The sequence below is a fragment of the Amphiura filiformis genome, chromosome 10 (genome assembly GCF_039555335.1).
Source record: "Amphiura filiformis chromosome 10, Afil_fr2py, whole genome shotgun sequence".
Classification (NCBI taxonomy): domain Eukaryota; kingdom Metazoa; phylum Echinodermata; class Ophiuroidea; order Amphilepidida; family Amphiuridae; genus Amphiura; species Amphiura filiformis.
The window spans coordinates 40,425,476-40,447,189 of NC_092637.1; the positions used below are offsets into that span (position 1 = coordinate 40,425,476).

Genomic DNA, 21,714 nt, shown 5'->3' on the forward strand with positions numbered 1-21,714 from the left:
ACAGGAAATGTGTACATAAAAATTGGCAGTGAATCTTTTGTTAAAGCCATATTATAACATTTGCTGAGGAGAACGCCCTCAAAAAAAATGTTAAATTCTGGTTTTTACACGATTCTAATGTACTTTAGTCAATAAAGATACTGCAAAAATCAAGACATTAGGTGCTGTAATTTTGTCAAAATCCAAGATTTTGAATAAAACGATGGAACCGGCGTTTTATTATTACGATGGAAATATTAGTCGAACACGTATGCACAGTACGTACACGGCGTGCGGGATATACATACATGCACACCCCGAGGATCGTACCGTATTACAACCGCGGGAGTAACATGCATGGGCGCTAGTAGTAAATTCCAATTTTCTATGCTTTACCTCACTTGTTCGGCTCAAAATTAAAAGGGGACATATCTGACAGTAAAAGCTAACCTTTTATGGAAAATAAATACTAATCTATTTTTACAGAAATGTTATAATATGGCTTAAAAATCATCTCGCGTTTGATAACTGACATAAATTTAAAGGCCCATTCAGTGATCCCAGCGAAAGTGGAGGTAAAATGAAATTGTATATAAATTGCTTAAAAGTGAAGGATACATAATTAAAATTGTCATTAGGTATTTTTGAAATTAAACATGTAGCTAATTTCTCTACATATTACAATTTCATGTAAAATATCCTATTTTGTCTTGAAAGTCCCATTCAAGACCCATTCAGTTATCCCAGCGCAAGTGTAAAAAAAATTAAAATTGTTTATAAATTGATTACAAGTGAAGGATAAGTCATTCAAATTGTCATTTGGTATTTTTGAAATGACAAATTTGGCAAAAACGAAGAAAACAGTAGTACTGACGAAGTTGAAGCCCCATTCAAATACATGTAGCTAATTTAGATACTGTCAGTATCTAAATTACAGATTCGTGTAAAATGTCTTATTTTGTCTTAAATACACGGCTTTCGGCTGAACCACTCGCAGGCTATGTTAGGACATCTATGATAACGACAAAGGTACCAAAATCGGAATTTTGATGATTTTTACGATCATCCGGAAGAGCAAATCACTGAAAGGGCCTTTCAGTGATACCAGCGAAAGTGTTTTTTTTTTTTTGTTTTTTTTATAAAAATTTCTTAAAAGTGATGGAAAAGTCATTCAAATTGTCATTTGGTACCGGTATTTTTGAAATGAAAATTTGGCAAAATGAAGAAAAAAAGTATTGACGAAGGTGAAGCCCTATAGGCTACATGTAGCTAATTTATATACTTCCTCATTTCAAATTATAAGTTTTGGTTTCTCTTTTGTTCAGAAACCAAAAATCGGGGGAATGAAAAGTGGAGCAGATCTGGTCTGCAATCGTTTTGTGCTGGGAGGACACAATATAGGTATATAACCAACGCACTGCAGGGTTTATTGTTCTATTGTGTCCGATTTGAGCGCTGACATATTGGAAAATGTTGCCAATCAATATTCATGAGAGTATACATTCAACGTCCAGTTATCGAAATTGGGTGACTTGTGTTTGGCAGGTGTGAAATAAGCCTACACATCTGACTGGGTGTTTTAATTACGCAACGCATAAAGGTTTTGGCATCATTGAATGGCTGCCTAGTGCTGTTATATGCTTAGTTTCTATAATAATAATTACCATTGTCTTTATTCATTCCTTTCTCTGCACTTATTCTTTCTTATGCCTACACTTTAGCAGTGGTGTAGATTTCTTTTTAACATGGTGGGGTGGCTTTGACATGACATGCTTTTGCTTGATCACCTATTGACACTTATTACCTCTCGATGAATAGTTTGTCGGTAAATCAAATCGGCACAAAGGAAAAATGCGTTACGTAATCTATTACGCCTCCACGGATATGGTAGCTCCACGATTGCAGACATGACATACACATATGATTAGTGCTAAATGCTTCTAGTACAGGGCGATATATTCAAAAAAGTTGTTTTGACCTATTGTTATGGTAATTAATTATGTTACATCCCTTCTTCTACGGCGAATAGCGGGTGGAATAATCACACCAATGGGTCATAGTGCAGTGTTGTCCACGGCAAATTCACCGTGACCTTTCCAGCCATAAACCCGCTTATTGAAGATTAAACCGATATATGCAGTATTACCACCTGATATTATTATTATTATTATTATTTATTCTTTCTTTATTGAGGGTTATACTGCTTCAGTGACAAGCACTGCGTTTCAAGCAGGCCCTCATTGATACATGTTATATAGCAACAAAATTATATTACGATACACAATATTTACAAAATATCATACAGTATTTACAATGTATTTACAATATATTACAAATAAGTATAAAGGTATCATCAACTACAAGATAATTATAAATACCATGATTCAAAATACAGAAATACAATAATTATATTTATATATTAAAATCAAGCAAGTAAATGAATAAAAGCCAGGCCTGAATTTCTTTAAGTCATATTTTCCATCTGATCTCTTACTGTCGGTGGCAAAGAATTCCATGCATAGGCTGCCCTGACATGAAAAGTACGTTGACCTGAATTTGATTTAAATTTTGGGACAATCAATGTATTAGAAGTATGATTTCTAGTTATATGATAATGGTTATCATGAACAAAATCAAATTGAGAAGACTAGGATGGATATTCATTCTTTAAACATTTGAAAACAGTCATTAATAGAGTATTATGCCATCTTTGATCAAGTTTAACCCACTGCAATGTATTCATTAAATCATTAGTTGGTGTCCTTATATCTGCTGAGAGAATTATTCTAGCTAAATTATTATGAAGTACCTGAAGCCTATTATGGTACTCTACAGTAAATTTGACCAGACCATGCTTCCATAATCAAAGTGGGGAATAACAAGAGCATTGGATAACATTACAGTGGTTTTGTATGGAAGGAAATATTTTATACGTTTTATTATGCCAGTTCTTTTGGAAATAGTTTTACTAACATTATCGACATGAGCTGACCAAGGCAGCTTGCTATCAAATTTCACACCTAGATATTTAAACTCATCTACTCTTTCAATATCATTGTTGTTATATATTAAATGTACATTGTTTAACTTTTCAAGCATTTTGTTTGTACCAAAGATCATAAACTTAGTCTTTTCAACATTTAAAGTGAGTTTGTTTACTTTGAACCATTCAGCTACCCTACTTAGACATGACTCCATTTGAATTTTAAGATCAGATTCATTTTAGCTTTACACATTAAAGAGGTATCATCTGCATAATACATTACAGTTTTACATTCAGACACAGCATCAGGTAAACAGTTAACAAAAATTATAAACAGTAAAGGACCTAAAATTGAGCCCTGAGGAATACCAATATCAATTGGCCTAAAGTCAGAAAAAGTTGAGTTAACATTTAACAGTTTGTTCTCTGTTGTCATAATAATTCATCCCCACATACCCCATATTGTTTAAGTTTCCTAATCAGAATATCATGATTTACAGTATCAAATGCTTTCTTTAAGTCTATAAATAAAACGCCTGTAGCATAACCTGTATCCATATTCTTTAAAATGTAATCTTGAACATCTAGAAGGGTTGTTGTTGTGGAATAATTCGGACGAAATCCTGATTGAGCATTTGATAATAGTCCTACATTACTCATTGATCCAATGAGCGACCGAATTGTCCGCTACTGACGACTAATCCAATCGATAATCAGTGATAATGACGCTATTGACATGTACGAGCGGAGCTCCACTGACCAAGTTTTGGGGTATTTTTCACTGGTTTGCAGCTGTTTGCTGTCATTTACTCATCAAGGCGGACCACCGTTATTATAAGGACTATGCCAATTATTTAAAGATTGACATGTAGAGAATAAGCCATAATTGATTGACAGAAAGTACTAAATTTGTACCTATGACGGTTTTATGACACCAATCTTCCAAATACGACCAAAAAATTGCTGCCCGGTGAAGCAAAATGTGCATTGGAATAACACGGCGAGTTTGGATAGATGGTAGGATTTCTTTTTAATAAAAATGTATGTTCCCCCGTTATTAAAGCTTGTACCGGGTTGAAGATTCAGATATTTGGAAAAGAATAAGTAATTGAAACATAGAGCAAGTACTAAAATCATAGCTTTTATACTTTTTGATATATGATGCTAACTAGTTCATCCCGTATAGCTACAATACTGCGCTACCAGTAGGGTTCAATTGCCTATTGTGAGTGCCCCTGTGTTGTGTGCATACATGTAGTTAACAATAACTGCATAATGTGGAATTCACGGTTGTTCTAGTAACGGAAACCTATGACAAATCCCGCTGGTTTGTTAGTTAGAAAACGAGGCCAGTTATCTATCCGTTTATGAATAATGTATATCATGATCACAAATAACGACGCCGTTAGTTTTGCGAACTTGATTTGTTTTACAGAAAGTCTACTAATTTGAGAAGGGAATGACCGTTTACAATAGGAAAGTCCCAAAAGTCTCGATATCATTTTGAACGTTTATAACTCGAGTATTCAGTAACAAACAGTAAACATGAAGGCATAGAAAAAACTCGTACAATTATTTTGACACCAAATTTGACATAAAACCTACAGACATCATAAACTAGAGCTACTGTGGCTCAAGAGCCACAAACATTAGCCGGCGGCTTCTGATTGACCTCATTTGGCATTTGACCATTTTGTCATTTTAACATTTGCTTCGCCCTATATTCTACCTGCCCACAGAGCCATCATCTACACGGCCATAATACGATCAAAAATGGAATATGCTGGCAGTGCTTGGACTGGTACAACTCCCGCCTCACTAGCTCAGCTTGACTCCATCCAAAATAGAGCTATGCGTGTCATTGGTCTGCCAACGAATGAGTATGAAGATCATCGTATTCAGCCATTGAGCCACCGCAGTGCAGTTGAAGCAACCACCCTCTTCTATCGTATGTTCTACAAGGAGGCCTTATAGTTGTTATGCCAGCTGATGCCAGACATCCATGTCATGGATGACCCCAGGTTGCAACGGTCTGATGAGATCCCATGACCTAGCAGTGGAAATCCCAAGATCAAACCTTGTCAGCCATGAACGATCATTTCTACCATCTACAGCCCTATTACGGAATTATCTTCCAAATTCCAGCCATTAGATCGAGGGCCATCGTCAGCAGGAACGTTAATCACTTTCTGGGTGGTGCCTCGTCAGCAGCTTCAAAATGTTTTTTTTTGTCTCTACTGTTAATGCCCAGTTATGCCATGTCGTAAAAAAAGCGTGACCGTCAAAATCGGAGCTGTGTATGTTATAACAAGCATGTAATATACATGAAGCTCACATTTCTACATCTGTCTCATCCTTCCTCAATCCCCATCTTTCAATGTTGGGGGTCTAGTGGAACGGACGATAACAAGGGTTTGTACCCCAACATTGAATTCGGGGAGTGGGGGCAGAGATATACTTAACCACCTGAGCACTACCTGCCGATGTAACATTGCCTCTGATTGGTCATGATTTCATGATATCTTCACTTTAATCACCAATCAGAATGGAGCTTTGCAAAGAATTCCCTTTTTTGTGTGGTGAAATTATTCTAACGATGTTGCTGATTGGTCTAATTGATAATGAAAACTTCTTTTTGACCAATCGGCAGGTAGTGGGAGCACGGTGGCCGAGCGGAACGGGCTACGACTCATAATCGGAAGGTTGCGGGTTCGAGCCCCGGCGACGCCATCGTGTTGTGCCCTTGAGTAAGGCACTTTATCTCGATTACTCCTCTCCACCCAGGTGTGAAATGGGGAGCTGTTATGAATACTGTCCATTGAGCGCCGCCCAATGGTATGAGCATGCCTTGGGCATTGTATGGCAGCTGACATATTCAAACGACGGCGGAATAAATGTAAAGCGCTTTGGTACATGTTCACATGTGAAAGGCGCTGTATAAATACCAAAATTTATTTAGTTCTCATGGGGTTAAAAGACAAAGTGTGGTAACATTTTTGCCAGGATTGTAGATGATGCGAGGACCTTAACGGTGCACACCAATAAATAGGAATCCCCTGTTACTTTCGGGGAAAATTTATTAAGCACTTGCTACTTGAATGTTCTTTGTAAATATTTGAAGACCTGAGCGCAAGAAGAACGTAAGTCCACTTGGCCCCCTCAACATGTATACACTGAAGTTGCGTATAGTTTCGTATAGTTTGGTAATGTTTTATACATATTCAGGGGCCAAAACAAATCATTCACAACCTTTCATGATGTTTTCGCCCTGGAACACGTATTACACATTATAAAACCCTAAGAAACTATACATAACTTTAGTGTATACATGTTGAGGGGCCAAGTGGACTTACGGTCTTCTTGCGCTTAGGTCTTCATTTGGTAGACTTTCATATATGGAAACAAAGAGCAAGGTATACCAACTATAATTAAAGACAGAGATAAAAAGAATTTATCGCGTCTAACGTCATCTGTCAATCAAAAATTCGAGCACGGTTTGTTTACAAATGTCATGATGATGACTTGCTGAACGCGGCGGTTTATCCGGGCGCCTTATTGTTAATTTTGCACTTTCAAACATGCAAACCATCTCAAATGTTAGGTCTTTATAGTAGGGAACTTTCTTTACCGAAGGCACCATGTCAACAATGCCTAGAAAAGCTGCTTTTTGCCTTATGAAAGTACGTAATTTTCGCCATTTGCTGCTATTCCTTTTCTCCGATCAGCACCAGATAGATCGGTCTTCCTTTTACGCGCTATTAACCTGTGTAAACCAATCACGGATCGTAAATTGAGAGTGACATCAGACGCGATAAATTCTTTTTATCTGTCTTTAATTATATACCGACATGATTATTTCTCGTTCATTACACGCCAAACTACATGTATTTCAGAATAACTGAAAACTTTAGCAGGATTCCATGTTTGTCTCCACATTGGATTACTCAATCAGCGCTATTTAGAGGTGTGTTCCTGACACACACCCACAATATTTTTTGTTTTTATTTAATATCACTTGTGATAATATCGACTCATGGAATAGATGATTTTGTAAAATTGTAGATTAAATTTGGTTAGATTTTTTTTTGATTGACAAATCTAAAATCTCGAGTAGGCCTAGTTTAGGCTCATTCAGCCCCCGGGGGGTTCAATATGCAATGGATATAGGTGTAGGGCTGGCACTTTGACAGTAAGGGGCATTCGGTGAGAGCAAAATGTAAAAAATATGGGGTCATTGGGTGAGAACATGAACTTTTTTAAATGGAACCTTTGGGTGAGAGCAGAAACAGCGCCACTGGAACCTCGAACATTGAATTGCTTTGTTTTTTCAAAATAAGTAACAAAATCAGTGATAAATGAAAGTTGCTGTTCAAATTGAAAAATAAGGGTCTTTGAGTGACAGATTAAATCGGGTGACAGAATATGTGTCGCAAAGAAATATGGGGTCTTTGGGTAACGGCGACGCACTCAGCCCTACATACGCGTCATCTCCAAAGTGGGAGATCCAGTTGCTAGCAGGAAATACACCAGAATAAAAAAAAATGTGTCAACTTCTTGACATAACAAATCTGCTATTACCGACCACATCACAATAGAAAATAATGACATAAGTAGGAGGAGCCTAAGAAAGATGATATTCAACAAACAGACTCATCAGAGAAGCAATTTGGATTAGTCTCAGAAGGCTTGGGAGAGGGGGGAGGGGGCAAAACAGTCAATATTTTGATAAGAATATTTTTTTAAGAACTCAACAACCGAAGGATGCAAAAATCGCCGGATGTGGTCATTGACCTTTTCGGTAAATCTCATAAGCATTTGAGAGTACACCTGAGAACTCGTCATTTGACGTCACACTGATCTGCGCTGATGCGCACATCGTTTATCGAACTTGGCTACTGTACATGGCAAGTCAGCGTGACATCATATAACGAGTCCTCAGGTAGGTGTACTCGTAAAGGCTTATGGGATTTACCGAAAAGGTCAATTCTGAAGAAGCCATCAGCTAAAACAGTGAGTAATTTTCAATTTGTCCATCCAAAAATCTTACCAAATTACTTATGACGTTTTAGTTTAAGTATTTCAGACTAAAATGCTATTTAAAAAGCAGACAAACAACTTGTGTATTTAAAATTATCATCATCATCATCTGTCATCGTCATTAACATCCTCATCGTCGCCATCGTCATTATCATCATTACCTGAATACTTGATCTTTCAGATCACCATCACCAAACAGTCAATACAGATTTTATGAATTATGCATACATTTAGTTACCATGGTTACAAAGAAAAGCCTTTCAGATGCTCATCTCACGGTGTTATTATTTACATAGAAATCAATGTTGCATCGATGCAGAATGATTCAAACAAATTATTGTTCTACGTTTCATTCGGGATATCGGACGTCATGCCATAGCACATTATTATACAGGCAATATAGTTTAACTCATACAAAGGTTCTTGTCATTCGATTGGTCAATTATTATTACTAATTACTAGATTAGCACAAAGTACAAAGAGTTATTCTGCGAAATGTACTCCGTACTATCGGGAGATCTTCGTTCATCTTTGCGCCCGGGGTATTGTCGCCAGGGCGTTGTACATTCACATTGTCGACCGGTGGATTAGGGTCTTGTACATTCACGTTGTCGACTGGCGGGCGAGGGTCTTGTACATTGACATTGTCGACCGGCGGGCGAGGGTCTTGTACATTCCCATTGTCGACCGGCGGGCGAGGGTCTTGTACATTCCCATTGTCGATCGGCGGGCGAGGGTCTTGTAAATTCCCATTGTCGACCGGCGGGCGAGGGTCTTATACATTCCCATTGTCGATCGGCGGGCGAGGGTCTTGTACATTCCCATTGTCGATCGGCGGGCGAGGGTCTTGTACATTCCCATTGTCAACCGGCGGGCGAGGGTCTTGTACATTCCCATTGTCGATCGGCGGGCGAGGGTCTTGTACATTCACGTTGTCGACTGGCGGGCGAGGGTCTTGTACATTCACGTTGTCGACTGGCGGGCGAGGGTCTTGTACATTGACATTGTCGACCGGCGGGCGAGGGTCTTGTACATTCAAGTTGTCGACTGGCGGGCGAGGGTCTTGTACATTGACATTGTCGACCGGCGGGCGAGGGTCTTGTACATTCCCATTGTCGACCGGCGGGCGAGGGTCTTGTACATTCCCATTGTCGACCGGCGGGCGAGGGTCTTGTACATTCCCATTGTCGATCGGCGGGCGAGGGTCTTGTACATTCCCATTGTCGATCGGCGGGCGAGGGTCTTGTACATTCCCATTGTCGACCGGCGGTCGAGGGTCTTGTACATTCCCGTTGTCGATCGGCGGGCGAGGGTCTTGTACATTCACGTTGTCGACTGGCGGGCGAGGGTCTTGTACATTCACATTGTCGACCGGCGGGCGAGGGTCTTGTACATTCAAGTTGTCGAATGGCGGGCGAGGGTCTTGTACATTCGCATTGTCGATCGGCGGGCGAGGGTCTTGTACATTCGCATTGTCGATCGGCGGGCGAGGGTCTTGTACATTCACATTGTCGACCGGCCTTGCACATTCACATTGTCGACCGGCCGGCGAGGGTCTTGTACATTCACATTGTCGACCGGCGGGCGAAGGTCTTGTACATTCCCATTGTCGACCGGCGGACGAGGGTCCTGTACATTCCCATTGTCGACCGGCGGGCGAGGTCTTGTACATTCCCATTGTCGACCGGCGGGCGAGGGTCTTGTACATTCATGTTGTCGACTGGCGGGTGAGGGTCTTGTACATTCACATTGTCGACCGGCGGGCGAGGGTCTTGTACATTCACATTGTCGACCGGCGGGCGAGGGTCTTGTACATTCACGTTGTCGACTGGCGGGCGAGGGTCTTGTACATTCACATTGACGACCGGCGGGCGAGGGTCTTGTACATTCACATTGTCGACCGGCGGGCGAAGGTCTTGTACATTCACATTGTCGACCGGCGGGCGAAGGTCTTGTACATTCACATTGTCGACCGGCGGGCGAGGGTCTTGTACATTCGTATTGTCGGACGGCAGCGGAGGGACTTGTCGTTTATCTCCATAAACCTGTGCAACCACAATCGTCATAACCAACACTATAGGTGAGGCTTAGGAGAAAAAAAACCCATTCTGAAACGTAATAAAAAAAAGATGAAAGAAACATTCGAGTAAGAATATATACAAATGTTAATTACGATAAAGAATAGGGGAATTTATATATTCTTTAGAATTCCATTAAAGCTACTATATGGGTTTTTGATGCCTTGATTCCAGAGGGGCGTTAGACTGAACGCGACCAATCAGTTGTCATTGGCAAGACCGTTTCTGAGAACCATCCTCTAATCTACGGTGTTCCGCAAGGATCTGTGGTCGGTCAAATACAGTTTATTTTGTACTCTGGTCCAATCCAAGATATTCTGAATGCTCATGGAATTAGCGGAATGGTGTATGCTGACGATACACAAGTGTATATCATGTTTGATCCGTCCGCTAGAAAACAAGCCATCGCGTCAATAGAAGCCTGTGTTTCAGACATTCGGGCTTGGGCAAAGACAGAAATTGTGCATATATCGTCTCGATTTCGATCCAAAACGACTGCGCCTTCTGTCCAGGTCGGTACTGCTGACATTAAACCTGTGGAAGGTGTACGAGACCTAGGAGTGTTCATCGATAACCAGCTTACCATGTCAAATCATGTCAGTAATGTGTGGACAGCCCTTTACGCACTGCGGTCACTTAGCCAGCTGAGGAAATACCTCGATAAGACTACTACAGAGCATCTCGTCCACGCTTTTATATCGTCGAGACTTGACAGTTGTAACTGTCTTCTTTATGGACTTCCAGACGCTGATATCGCAAAACTACAGCGTGTGCAGAACTCGGCAGCTCGTCTGGTTGTGGGAGCTAGAAGACGCGACCACATACAACCAATCCTTCGAGATTTGCATTTGCATCAGAAAGCGGATTCTTTTCAAGATGCTTTTGTTAGTTTACAAATCCCTTTCAAACCTGGCTCCTCTCTACATAAGTGAACTCCTCACTCCATACATACCCTCGCGGACTTTAAGATCGAGCTCCAAGGGACTTCTTCAGATTCCGCGAGCGTCTCGATCCGCTAAATCTGGGTACGGAAAAAGAGCTTTTTCCATCGCGGCGCCGCGCCGTATGAATGGAACAGTCTACCGGAGTCTGTCAGACGTGCCAAATCTGTGCAATGTTTCAAGAACTCATTGAAGACATATCTTTTTAATCTTTGAGTACATTCACTGTTTTCTTCAAATTTTTTTTGCTGAACACTGTTGTATAGATTTGGTGTATTTCAAACATGTTTTATTATGAAGTGACATGAATTTTTGTTATTATATTTGTTGGACATGATGTTTTTATCATAATTATATATTTTCTTAAAACTGTATTATAATATGTAATGACTTTAATATGTAATTTAAAGGTGTGTTCTTATATGCTTTTGATGTAGTTTAATATTTTATGTTCTTCTGTTTCTTATTTTTTCATATGTATGCGCCTTGGGGTTGTGTTTTCAATGTAAGGCGCGTTTGTGTTTTCAATGTAAGGCTCATGTTTCAATGTAAGGCTCATGTTTCTTCTTGGTTGCTCTCGTGACGTGTCTTGCTCTTTTCATTTGAGCATTATACCTGGTGTAGATAATTATGTTTGCTTCGACACTTTGCTATTGTTTGTTGATATTTTGATATTATTGTATTATTAATTATTATGAAAATATTTGTTATCAATTATGTTTTTAAAAAATGTGCAATAATATGTTTCACATAATATTTTGTCTACAAATCGTTTTAGTTTTTAGTTTTTTTCTTGGTTGCTCTCGTGATGTGTCTTGCTCTTTTCATTTGAGCATTATACCTGGTGTTGATATGTTTGCTTCGCCACTTTGGTATTGTTTGTTGATATTTTGATATTATTGTATTATTAATATTTGTGCAATTTTGGTTATTAATTATGTTTAAAAAAGTGTGCAATATGTTTCGCATAATATTTTGCCTACACCTCGTATAACTCAAGTTATTTTCTTGGTTGTTCTCGTGATTGCTCTGTTCATTTGAGTATTATACCTGGTGTAAATATGTTTGCTTCACCACTTTTGGTATTGTTTGCGTTAAAAGTATCCATTTGTTTGGAATTTTTCATATTCAATTTGATTTGTGTTTTGCCATTTTTGATATTGCATTGAATCGATCATGTGTTTAATTGCTTCGTTGTATACTTCATTTTCATTTTTGTTGTTTTCTACTCTCGTGTTATCAATGTAGTGTACAGCTTGGTTTTATGATTCTGGTTTCATCTCTGATATTTGTTTGCAGTATATTGCCTTTGTTTATATAAAATTGTTGTTTGGTTAAACTTATTTTGCTTTGTTGCTTATGCCGTCACTTTGAACATTTCACTTGGTTGTTTCTCTGCTCATTTTGCATGCATTTTTTCCGTGCAATCCCTTTTGTGCAATGTTCATCGTGTGCCTATTTCATTTTATTATTTCTTAATGATGTATATTTATAATTCATTGGGTATTTTGTTTTTATGTACACATGTTTTAATTGTAAAGCGCCTTGTGGTCTTTGATGTAATGCGCTATATAAGAATAAATTATTATATTATTATTATTTTATAAATCCCACTTATTATTATTATTATTATTATGCCATAGTCGATTTTTGATAAATAAAAATATGTTATTTGATCATTATGAACGCATTCAGTTGAACTCGAAATTGTACTGATATTATTTTATTACATCAAAATACTAGTAATACTGGTTATGAAAAAGTTTATATAATTATATTAGTGACAGTAACAGTAAAGTATACGTAGGCTTTAATATTGAATGCAACATTGAATGAGCTTATTGAATGCAACATAATGGCACTTCAATACTGAACAGTTCTGATTTTAGAATCTACCAGTTTAATAATCGCGAAAGCCCGAGTTAAAAATCGACTATGTACATTGAATTTTTAACAGGACTTTGACCGGGAACTTAGTCCCTAACACACACTGTCAATCATACTTGTTTATCAATCCAATTTAACCGCACGTACGTACAAGACGCGGTCATGCACCTAGTACACAAAGCGCCGCATAGTTGTATACAATGTAGTTATCAATGGTAATGGTACATGCCCGGAGGATTTAAACCATAACGAGATCTGGGCGACCAATCACAAGCCAGATCCATTTAAAGATGCATTACATCGACATCATGGCCAATTTTAGTAGGCCAGAAATCCGACAATCTCATCCATAGACAACCGTGTTAAACATGTTAGCCGCAATCGAAAGTAAGTAGTCCACTTGGGAAGCTAACAAACAGAGGGAGTACGGTGACTAAAAATATCAGATGTGAAAATCTATCAATTGTGCACAAATTAATTAAATCAGAGTTTTAAGAGTATGCAGTTAGCAACCTGGACAACCGATTCTTTAGAAATGCTTAGTCGCGCTAAAAGTCGATCGATACATGTTAAAATCAGCACAATTCAGAGATACACCTTTTTGCTATGAAATTAATTTTCTCGGTCAAATATAAAGCAATATTTTTTTTTTTTTTCAGTAATGTCAGTTAAAAACTGCGAGCTTTTTACGGAATTCATTTTTAGCGTCTCAAACTAATATAGTTTGCTAAAGAAAGATATTTCCCACCTCTGTAAAGCACATCGTGTGGGTCTATATATTATAGTTTTGTCAGAATTTCCGTTTTTGTTTTACCCTCTTTCCCTTCATGCTCCGAACATGTCTAACTCAGTACTTTTATCTCGAGAGCAACCAGCAGAAATAGTCGATATTTCCTTTGTTGTTTATCCAGGTCAATTTTCCATTGAAAGCAAATTGCCCGACCAGCGATTTGGTAGCCCAAATCCCCAATTGAGTGTTCTGGTTAAACATGATCAGTAGGAGCGCTATAGGCCTGGGAATTTCTTTGCTATATTGAAGTTCTAGCAACACTGTAGCCATGCCGGTATTCCTATTAAACCCAGGGATATCGATCCACAATGCTAGTATTAGCCTTAGATTTCACTCGTTGATTTTGAAAAATGGTCAGCCGGCAGTAAAAATGGTGAAATGAAAACGCAAATTCTGACAAAACTATGATATATCGCTCACGGTGATGTGCGTTAGAAAGTTGGGAAAAATCCTTCATTAGCGAACTATCTTACTTTGAAAAGCTAAAAGGTAGATCCAAAAAAAGGCTCGCGGGCAGAGTTTAAGCCTATCAAAATCGAAAATCTTACACTAAATGACTAAATTTCACGCCTAAGTTTAACACTAGAATTTGAAAAAAAAATACAGTATCAAGCACTACAATTTTTCCTGACATTTACTGAAAAAATGAAAATGATTGCTTTTCATTTGGCCGAGAAAATTAATTTTACATCGAAAAGGTGTAACTAAAAATTTAGCTCATTTCAACACCAAATTCGATCGTTTGTATTGCCTCATTAAGGTTACACGAAGAAACGTATAAAAAACGTATAAAAGACGTATAAAGTTGTTCTCTAAAACCGCGTTTTCTCAGCAATCAAATATCGCAGTGAGTCAAATGTTGGTGCATGGACGTATCTTAACATTATTTTTGTGTCTTTATACAAATTTTTAGAATCCGTTTGAAAATCCTTCGTTTAAATCATATTTACGCACCGTGTTCACAAGATCAAAAACACGTTCCATGCAGTTTTTTTCAAATATTCGCTCCGTATAAAACTACGCCGAGTGATTGTTTTCTCCTTTTTGTATTGAACTACAAATCGACCAAAGAAATAATGTTGCCATGGGGAAGAACCAAAAACAGTACCGATTAAATTTTATTAGCCCGTTTTTGGGAACAATTTTCGAGAATCTTGTACCACAAAACACTGTTATGTTACATTATCGATATCTGGATTGTGGAACATTAATTTTGATTTCTAACTGCCTACATTATTTCTCAAAAGTATGTCGATTCCTTTCCCATTTGAATTTCACTCCAAATTTAAGCTACTTTTGCAAAAATCGAGGTTTTTCGCCATCGATACCTCCGACATTTACAGCGGTGATGAGATTGTTTATCATAAGAGCCTGGTATGCACTATTCCATAATAGTCAGTTTGAGATCAATCGATTTCACAGATCACTCAGTAGCTCAATCGGTTAGCGCGCGGGCTCACGTTCGACTATGTAATACTATAGTTTTGAGCTGGAAAACTTTGGTACGTGTTCGAGTCCCTATGTGGTCTATTCCATCTATTTTATTTTATTTTTCTCTCACTTTTTTCTCTTTTCTTGTTCGTTTCTTTCTTTCTGACTGCAGCGATTGATTGTTTTTGCCCGTTTTTTTTTTTTTTTATATAATTCAGGAATTTTTAGGCTATACTAGTCTAGGCGCGGCCTATGAATATATTTTTACAAGTTAGATTAACAAAATATTGGTTGTTGGTTTTGTTACTGTTGTTGTAGTTATTGTTGTAGGCCTATATATTGCATAATCAGGGTATAAATAGGCATACTAGGGCTATTCATGCTATTATAGCCTATAGAAGCATTGATTTATTTCACGACAGATATCATCCAGGATAATTTTAAAAAATGAAAATTTAGAAAATCCAAAGGAAAATGGCCGAAAACGGCTGCCCACAATCCCCCCCCCCCCCCCCCCATCAGCCCATATGGTCCTATCATGGTCGCCCCTTCCCTATCCCTGCAACATATAGGATGACTCACGAGCCGCGGTTTGTCCGTGTTCTAGTTCAGATTGATACACTATTGTACGCGTGAGTTCATTCTTTTCTGCATGGCTGTTTCCATTATTAACTTCCGCCCCTCTGGAATCAAGCCTTGAAAATCAATTGCATTTAACCTTAAATGACTGAGTGAGCCTTGCATAACAAAAGAATCGGTTGTCCAGGATGCTAACTGTATGTACAATGGGCAAGTGGACAATGCTAACTGTATGTACAATGGGCAAGTGGACAACGGAGAAGTCTAGAGGGGCGTAAGTTAATAACAGAAACAGCCATGTACAGAATGAACTCAAGCATATCGGGGCGTATCGATCTACATGCTCAAGACCAGAAGACATGAAACAGGTGCATTCTCTAAATTCAGTAAATTTCCATCGTCAACCGTGTAATTGAATGGGATTATTTTGAAATTTTAAAGCGCTTGAAATATCACAAACAAATAGGCCTGTGTTAATAAATAATATAAATACATGCTAAAACCGTTGGGGTTCGATAATGAACCCCACAAAACTAACCGAGTATATGGAAAATACCATGCGGCCGGGCGGTTTCACAAGTTGCCGGCTCTATCATGCCACTCGCCGCCTGACATAGTCTCCTACACAGCCAGTTTGCGTCGGTCTGACACTCGTCGATCCTCCTAACAAACAGTCTGCAAAAGAGCACATATAACGACTCTTCTGATTGGTTCCCCATATTTCGGGGAAACGGAAGTGACTGTTGACCTGATCAATTTGAGTTGACCTTTGAACAGCTGATTGATTTCGTTCGCCGCAGCACGATCTGTCAACGCGAGCAGATTTGATTGAAAATTGAACGAATTTTCAACATCTATTTGGTAATTTAGAGCACGAAAGAAAATCTCAAGACGAGAAAGTAAGTACTTAACGAACTGATTTCTGTTGATTTTATTGATACAGCTCGACAGGCGCAGGCTAGGTCCATAGTCCCGTCTAAAATTCCTGCATGATACATCTGTACATTACAATGTTTACATCATTTCACATTTGTACATGGCACACATGTATACTATTACACTGGAATATTATAAATATATTATAATACTAGCCATTGCATGCATGCATGATACTCTACATACTGATTCTGTCTGATGGCATGGCGTTTGGAGTACATGAGTAAACCTTTGACGAGAGTGTACATCACAAAATTTACTCAGTCATTTGTTGGAACACACTTGTCTGATTGCAGAGGTGATCTGCTGATGTGGAGTCAGTGGAAATTTACAAATTAACTTTGTGCTGTACATAACACATTGTTAGCTCTGACTTTGCAACATCACGGTACGTACGGGCTCATCAAAGGCTTACTACAACATATTATACTTAGGGATTCTTCAGGGTTCTGGATTATGTTCAGAACATCATACTAATTCACTTTCCCAATGGACTACCAACACATGCCACCTTCGATGTACAGCTGTAATTTTCTCCCAAATATGTTTCACTTACCATTTCATGTTTGCTCAAGCTTGACCAGCACATGGTGAAGAATTTATAGAATCCATTTTCAACATGTATGTTCCTTCAAAATGACAATTTCATGTCAATATTCCCAGCAGCAGCTTCCTAAATGTCCAACTTTCATGAATTGATCAGAGATGTTATCATAGCATGTTCTGACCTTTATGACAATGTGCTTGGCCAAGCCTCCCAATTGCCATGTCAACTCCCAACCACACTCATTGGGAGATGGCTTATTCCCAAATGCAGGATAGGATGTTTTTTTCCATCTCATTCCTTGCACTGGCTGACCTATTCTTCAATACCATCTAGTGCAGAGAAGAACTATGCCTCAATATGATGATAATATGCACACATGTTCCAGATAATGATGCAATATTGCACACATCATTGCACATGCATGGCATGCTATGTCTTGAAATACCCTCCACTCAAGCATGCAAGCATTAACCAATGAGGAGTTAACATGTTGGCAATTTAGAAAGGGTTGCCATTTCATGCCTTTCTGCACACATTGGGGTGCTATGGATTAAATGCTCAGTGACTTTTTTATTGCTTGCACTGCCTTGGGCTGTATTGAGGTGTAATAATTGGAAATCATGATTTGGGGTTATGTTTTGGAGTATATACATTGAACATATACAGCTGAAATTTGACTGTGGATATTTAAACTTTCTTGAACAAAGTGAGTACAAATTGGGGATCATATTTTTCAGACATGGAATAAGGACTTTTAATGCAAGTTGAAAGTGGTAGGTATACAGGAATTTTTATAACTGGTGTAGTTATCATGTTTTGAAATATACACTCTTTGACAGCTCTCTCCGTGCCTGTTTGAATGCCTGGTAATACCATGTACCCATACACTAGGTATGGGTACATGAGACCAGGTATAGTTCTGGATGTGGTGCGAGGTGACTGCGGCCTTCAAACAGTGTTAATTTATAAACGTTTGATTGTGTGTGTAATTACACAATACACATGAACGCTTGTACGAGAAGTGTAGCTTCGAATTTGTCACAGATAGCTTCACACTATTTAAAGACGAGTCCTGAGCTATCAAAATCTAGTACTTAGAAATCAATGGCTAGGGAATCTGTAAGTAAATACAGCCAATCACTGCTGGAGATTGTATCAAAATGTTGCTAAAATTGCAGTTTGCACTTCAACTAAATATTAGACTGTTAAAAATAGGCAGCATTTCCTTAAAATACACAGTTGCATGACTCAATCAAATTTTAACTTGCATCAAAATCAGCAGAAATATTACATGTCAGTGCTGATTGGCAGATCCACTGAAATAATGATAGCAAATGGACTCGAGCATGATAGCATCGAATGCGTACAAAAAGCTGTACATGTAAAACTATTGTGTGCAAATTTGAAGCTAGAGTTCTCAAGTAAGTAGTAAGCAAATTAAACGTTACTGTCTCGATTCTCGAATGGTACAAATCCTGGTCCCATGGGAGTATGGTGGGAATATTTTTTTTCACTTGTGAAGTACCCGATTTTGGCATTCTGAATCTAATTCAAAAATTTTTTTTTTTGCAAAGTTTTCTGCAACTTTGAAGAACCACTGGACCTATTCTGAGGTGCTAGCATAGTTAATTTGAAGAAAAAAATTTGGAAAAAAATTACGAAAACATTACAGTTTGTTATCCAATTATATGCAAACTATCAACAAATGTTTACCTCTTAGCTCTTCATCTATTAGGCCTACATAATTATTATAAATGCATGGAAAATTGTAATTGTTTCTGATCTTAGCACCTCAGAATAGGTCCAGTGGTTCTTCAAAGTCGCTGGAAAACTTTGGGAAATTTTTTTTTTTAATTGAATTAAATTTTTTTTTTTTAACTGATATCTGATCGGATCAGATATTGGCCGGTATTATTTACTTCGATATCCAATCGGTAGACAGTTCTGCCATATCGGTTGAGGCCTAGAGATAAATCAGGTTTAGCTAGCTCAAGTTGAGTGCCGGTTAATATACCATATCCAATTAGAGCGCCAGCTCAGGGCACAATTTTTAGCAAACATGAGGAATTGGTAAATGGGGATATACCCTAAAAAGTTTTTACTCATTTTATGATGAAAACATCATTTGTGAGAAAAAAACTGCTATTTATTAAATCATTAATTTGTGTATTTGGTTTGCAGTTGACCAAGATGACATCTGATGAACAACAGTAATGGAGATGGCTTGATGCAACACAATCTTGGGTTTCTGACAGACAGTGACCTGTTACTTTGTAAGTAAAAACATTCTTAATGTCAACTCATTTTTTCCTTTAGAATCATGCCAACAGCAAAACACCATAGAGTATAATGGTGAAATTAAGAATGGTGGAATATAAATAAGCCTAGATAAGACAAGCAACTAAAAAACTGGAAGAGGCTACATTACGCTAAACAATCACAGAAAGGCTTGAAAATGTGAAAAACATAATCTATGGCAGCACATTAAAATGGCTCTTTTTACTTGTTTTTGATTTGAAAGAAAAAATACTAAATCCCCATAATGTCACTGATTCAATGATACGTAATGAGACGTCTCAGCTCTCACTTTATTGGTGAATAAATCTCCATGCAGACATTTATCAGACCCATTTAATATATTATGTTTAATTGTTATTATTGTCTTACAGGAGCATGCATGATGATTTGGAAATTGGACCTTGTGATGGCCACCTTGAACAACTGATTTTTGAATCAACAGACAGAACAGAACTATTATTGCTGATTATTCAGTGGATTATGTAGCCTACTGATTTGTCACATATACTTCTCAAATAGCAATTAGATGTAAAGTTACAGCATTCAGCAATTGAGAAAAATCAGACAAAAACACTTGTTTGGCCTGTATGAAAATGAATTGTGCAGAAACACAGAACACAAAATGATTGTGTTCATGGAGAACAAAACTAAAAGGGCTCCAGTATTACTCTGAAAATTACATAAACAATGTACACATGTATAACACTCAAAGATTATGACACAGGAATTTGATTTAATACAGGGCCTCTGAAAGAACTGCAGTCAGAAAATTTAATTTTTGAGTACCGTAATTAATTTTGCTACAAAGAAATTAAAAAGGTGTATGTTGTTACGTGGTAAAGCATCTGTCACTTACTTTTTAATTTTGAAAATCAACGGTTTGGTTCAGGAACCAAACTAGGAACAATAATTAAAGTTCAGAGAGTACAGTTCTGTATTTAAGTTTTTGTTTGTTTTTATTGTTTTGGTTTTGGAGTGTCCCTGTACTAGAGCTAAATGCTAGGATCAGTCTTCATTGACATTTAAAACAAAAGATAAGAAAAATTAGGCCCCAGTGTTTTTGCAAAGCTATAATTCGGTGTGTTCATGAGATACTCTATTAATGATTTCAAAATGCATTTGTATCCATTTTGAAATCATTAATAGAGTATGACATGAACACATTATATATAACTATTTGCATATTAAAAACACTAGGGCCTATTATTTTTTTCTTCTTCTTTTTTAAATATCAATCATGAATGATCCTAGCATTTAGGCCTAAAAAATTGTTTGATTGACATTTGAAAACTTAGGGTAGGTCGGTCAGCATTTTTCCTTTTTTTTTTTTTCTTCGTTTTTTGCACCCGCTTTTTAAGCTGTAAATTGTGTATGATAAAGGCCTTGGAACTTTAAAAAAAAGGGTTTTTTATTATTATTTTTTAGGGTGTTTAAGTTTAGGGTTAAGCTCGAGTTCGCCAATCAAACAATTTTTAAGGCCTTAGCTCTAGGGTCCAGGGACACTCCAAAACCGAAAAAATAAATAACTAAATAAATTGATTAAATGTTTTTTAAATAGCCGACGGGCCACATGGAGATAAAACCCAATAGCCCAATGGAAAATTTGGTAGGCATGGCTATCGGGCTATCGCTTATTCCAACCCCTTCAACTTGCAGTTTCTTGTATTCACAGTTTCAAACATTTACAGCCTACGGGACAAAAACATTTTTGCAGGCAAAAATAAAACCCATGATCTGTCATGATTTATATTTTTGCCTGCAAAAATATTTTTGCCCCATAGGTTTGTAGGATTGTATATTAAATTGCAGACCGCGATGATGCATGAAAAGAGTACCCTTTCCTGCAGATTGTTGCTCGATGATGACAACACATTTATTCTGAGTGGTTCCCCAGGTATTAACACTGAAGCAAATTCAAACAAACTAAAATAATTATGCTTGTAATTATTATTCTTTCTTTCCATTGTTACACATACAAAGTCATGAAATACAAAGTCATGATTGTTATTAAATGCCATCTGTAATTACCAACAGTATTACCAGTGCTTGTGTTATCAAATATAATTATAGTTTCTTTCAATAGTGTATGAAAAGTAAATCTTCAGATACCATGAAAAGAGGTTGAATAAAATGTACTTTTATATACCATGGTCATTTATAAGTCAGATTATAGTCATTCATCTCTCATCAATGTCCTTACTAGTTCCTGACAGACCTCAACAGCATGT

At 37.7% G+C, this 21,714-nt stretch overlaps 1 protein-coding gene and 1 long non-coding RNA gene across 2 annotated transcripts; both read left to right on the plus strand.

Annotated features, from left to right (window-relative positions):
• The first annotated feature begins 10,418 nt into the window (after positions 1-10,418).
• Positions 10,419-11,009, plus strand: LOC140161852 (uncharacterized). The gene has a single exon (XM_072185147.1). The coding sequence runs from the start codon at positions 10,419-10,421 to the stop codon at positions 11,007-11,009; it is 591 nt and encodes a 196-aa protein (XP_072041248.1).
• A 5,340-nt stretch (positions 11,010-16,349) lies between these two features.
• On the plus strand, positions 16,350-20,742 carry LOC140162853 (uncharacterized). Its single transcript, XR_011860362.1, has 3 exons — positions 16,350-16,604; positions 19,370-19,461; positions 19,858-20,742. It is a non-coding gene; the product is annotated as an uncharacterized lncRNA (long non-coding RNA).
• The last annotated feature ends 972 nt before the right edge of the window (positions 20,743-21,714 follow it).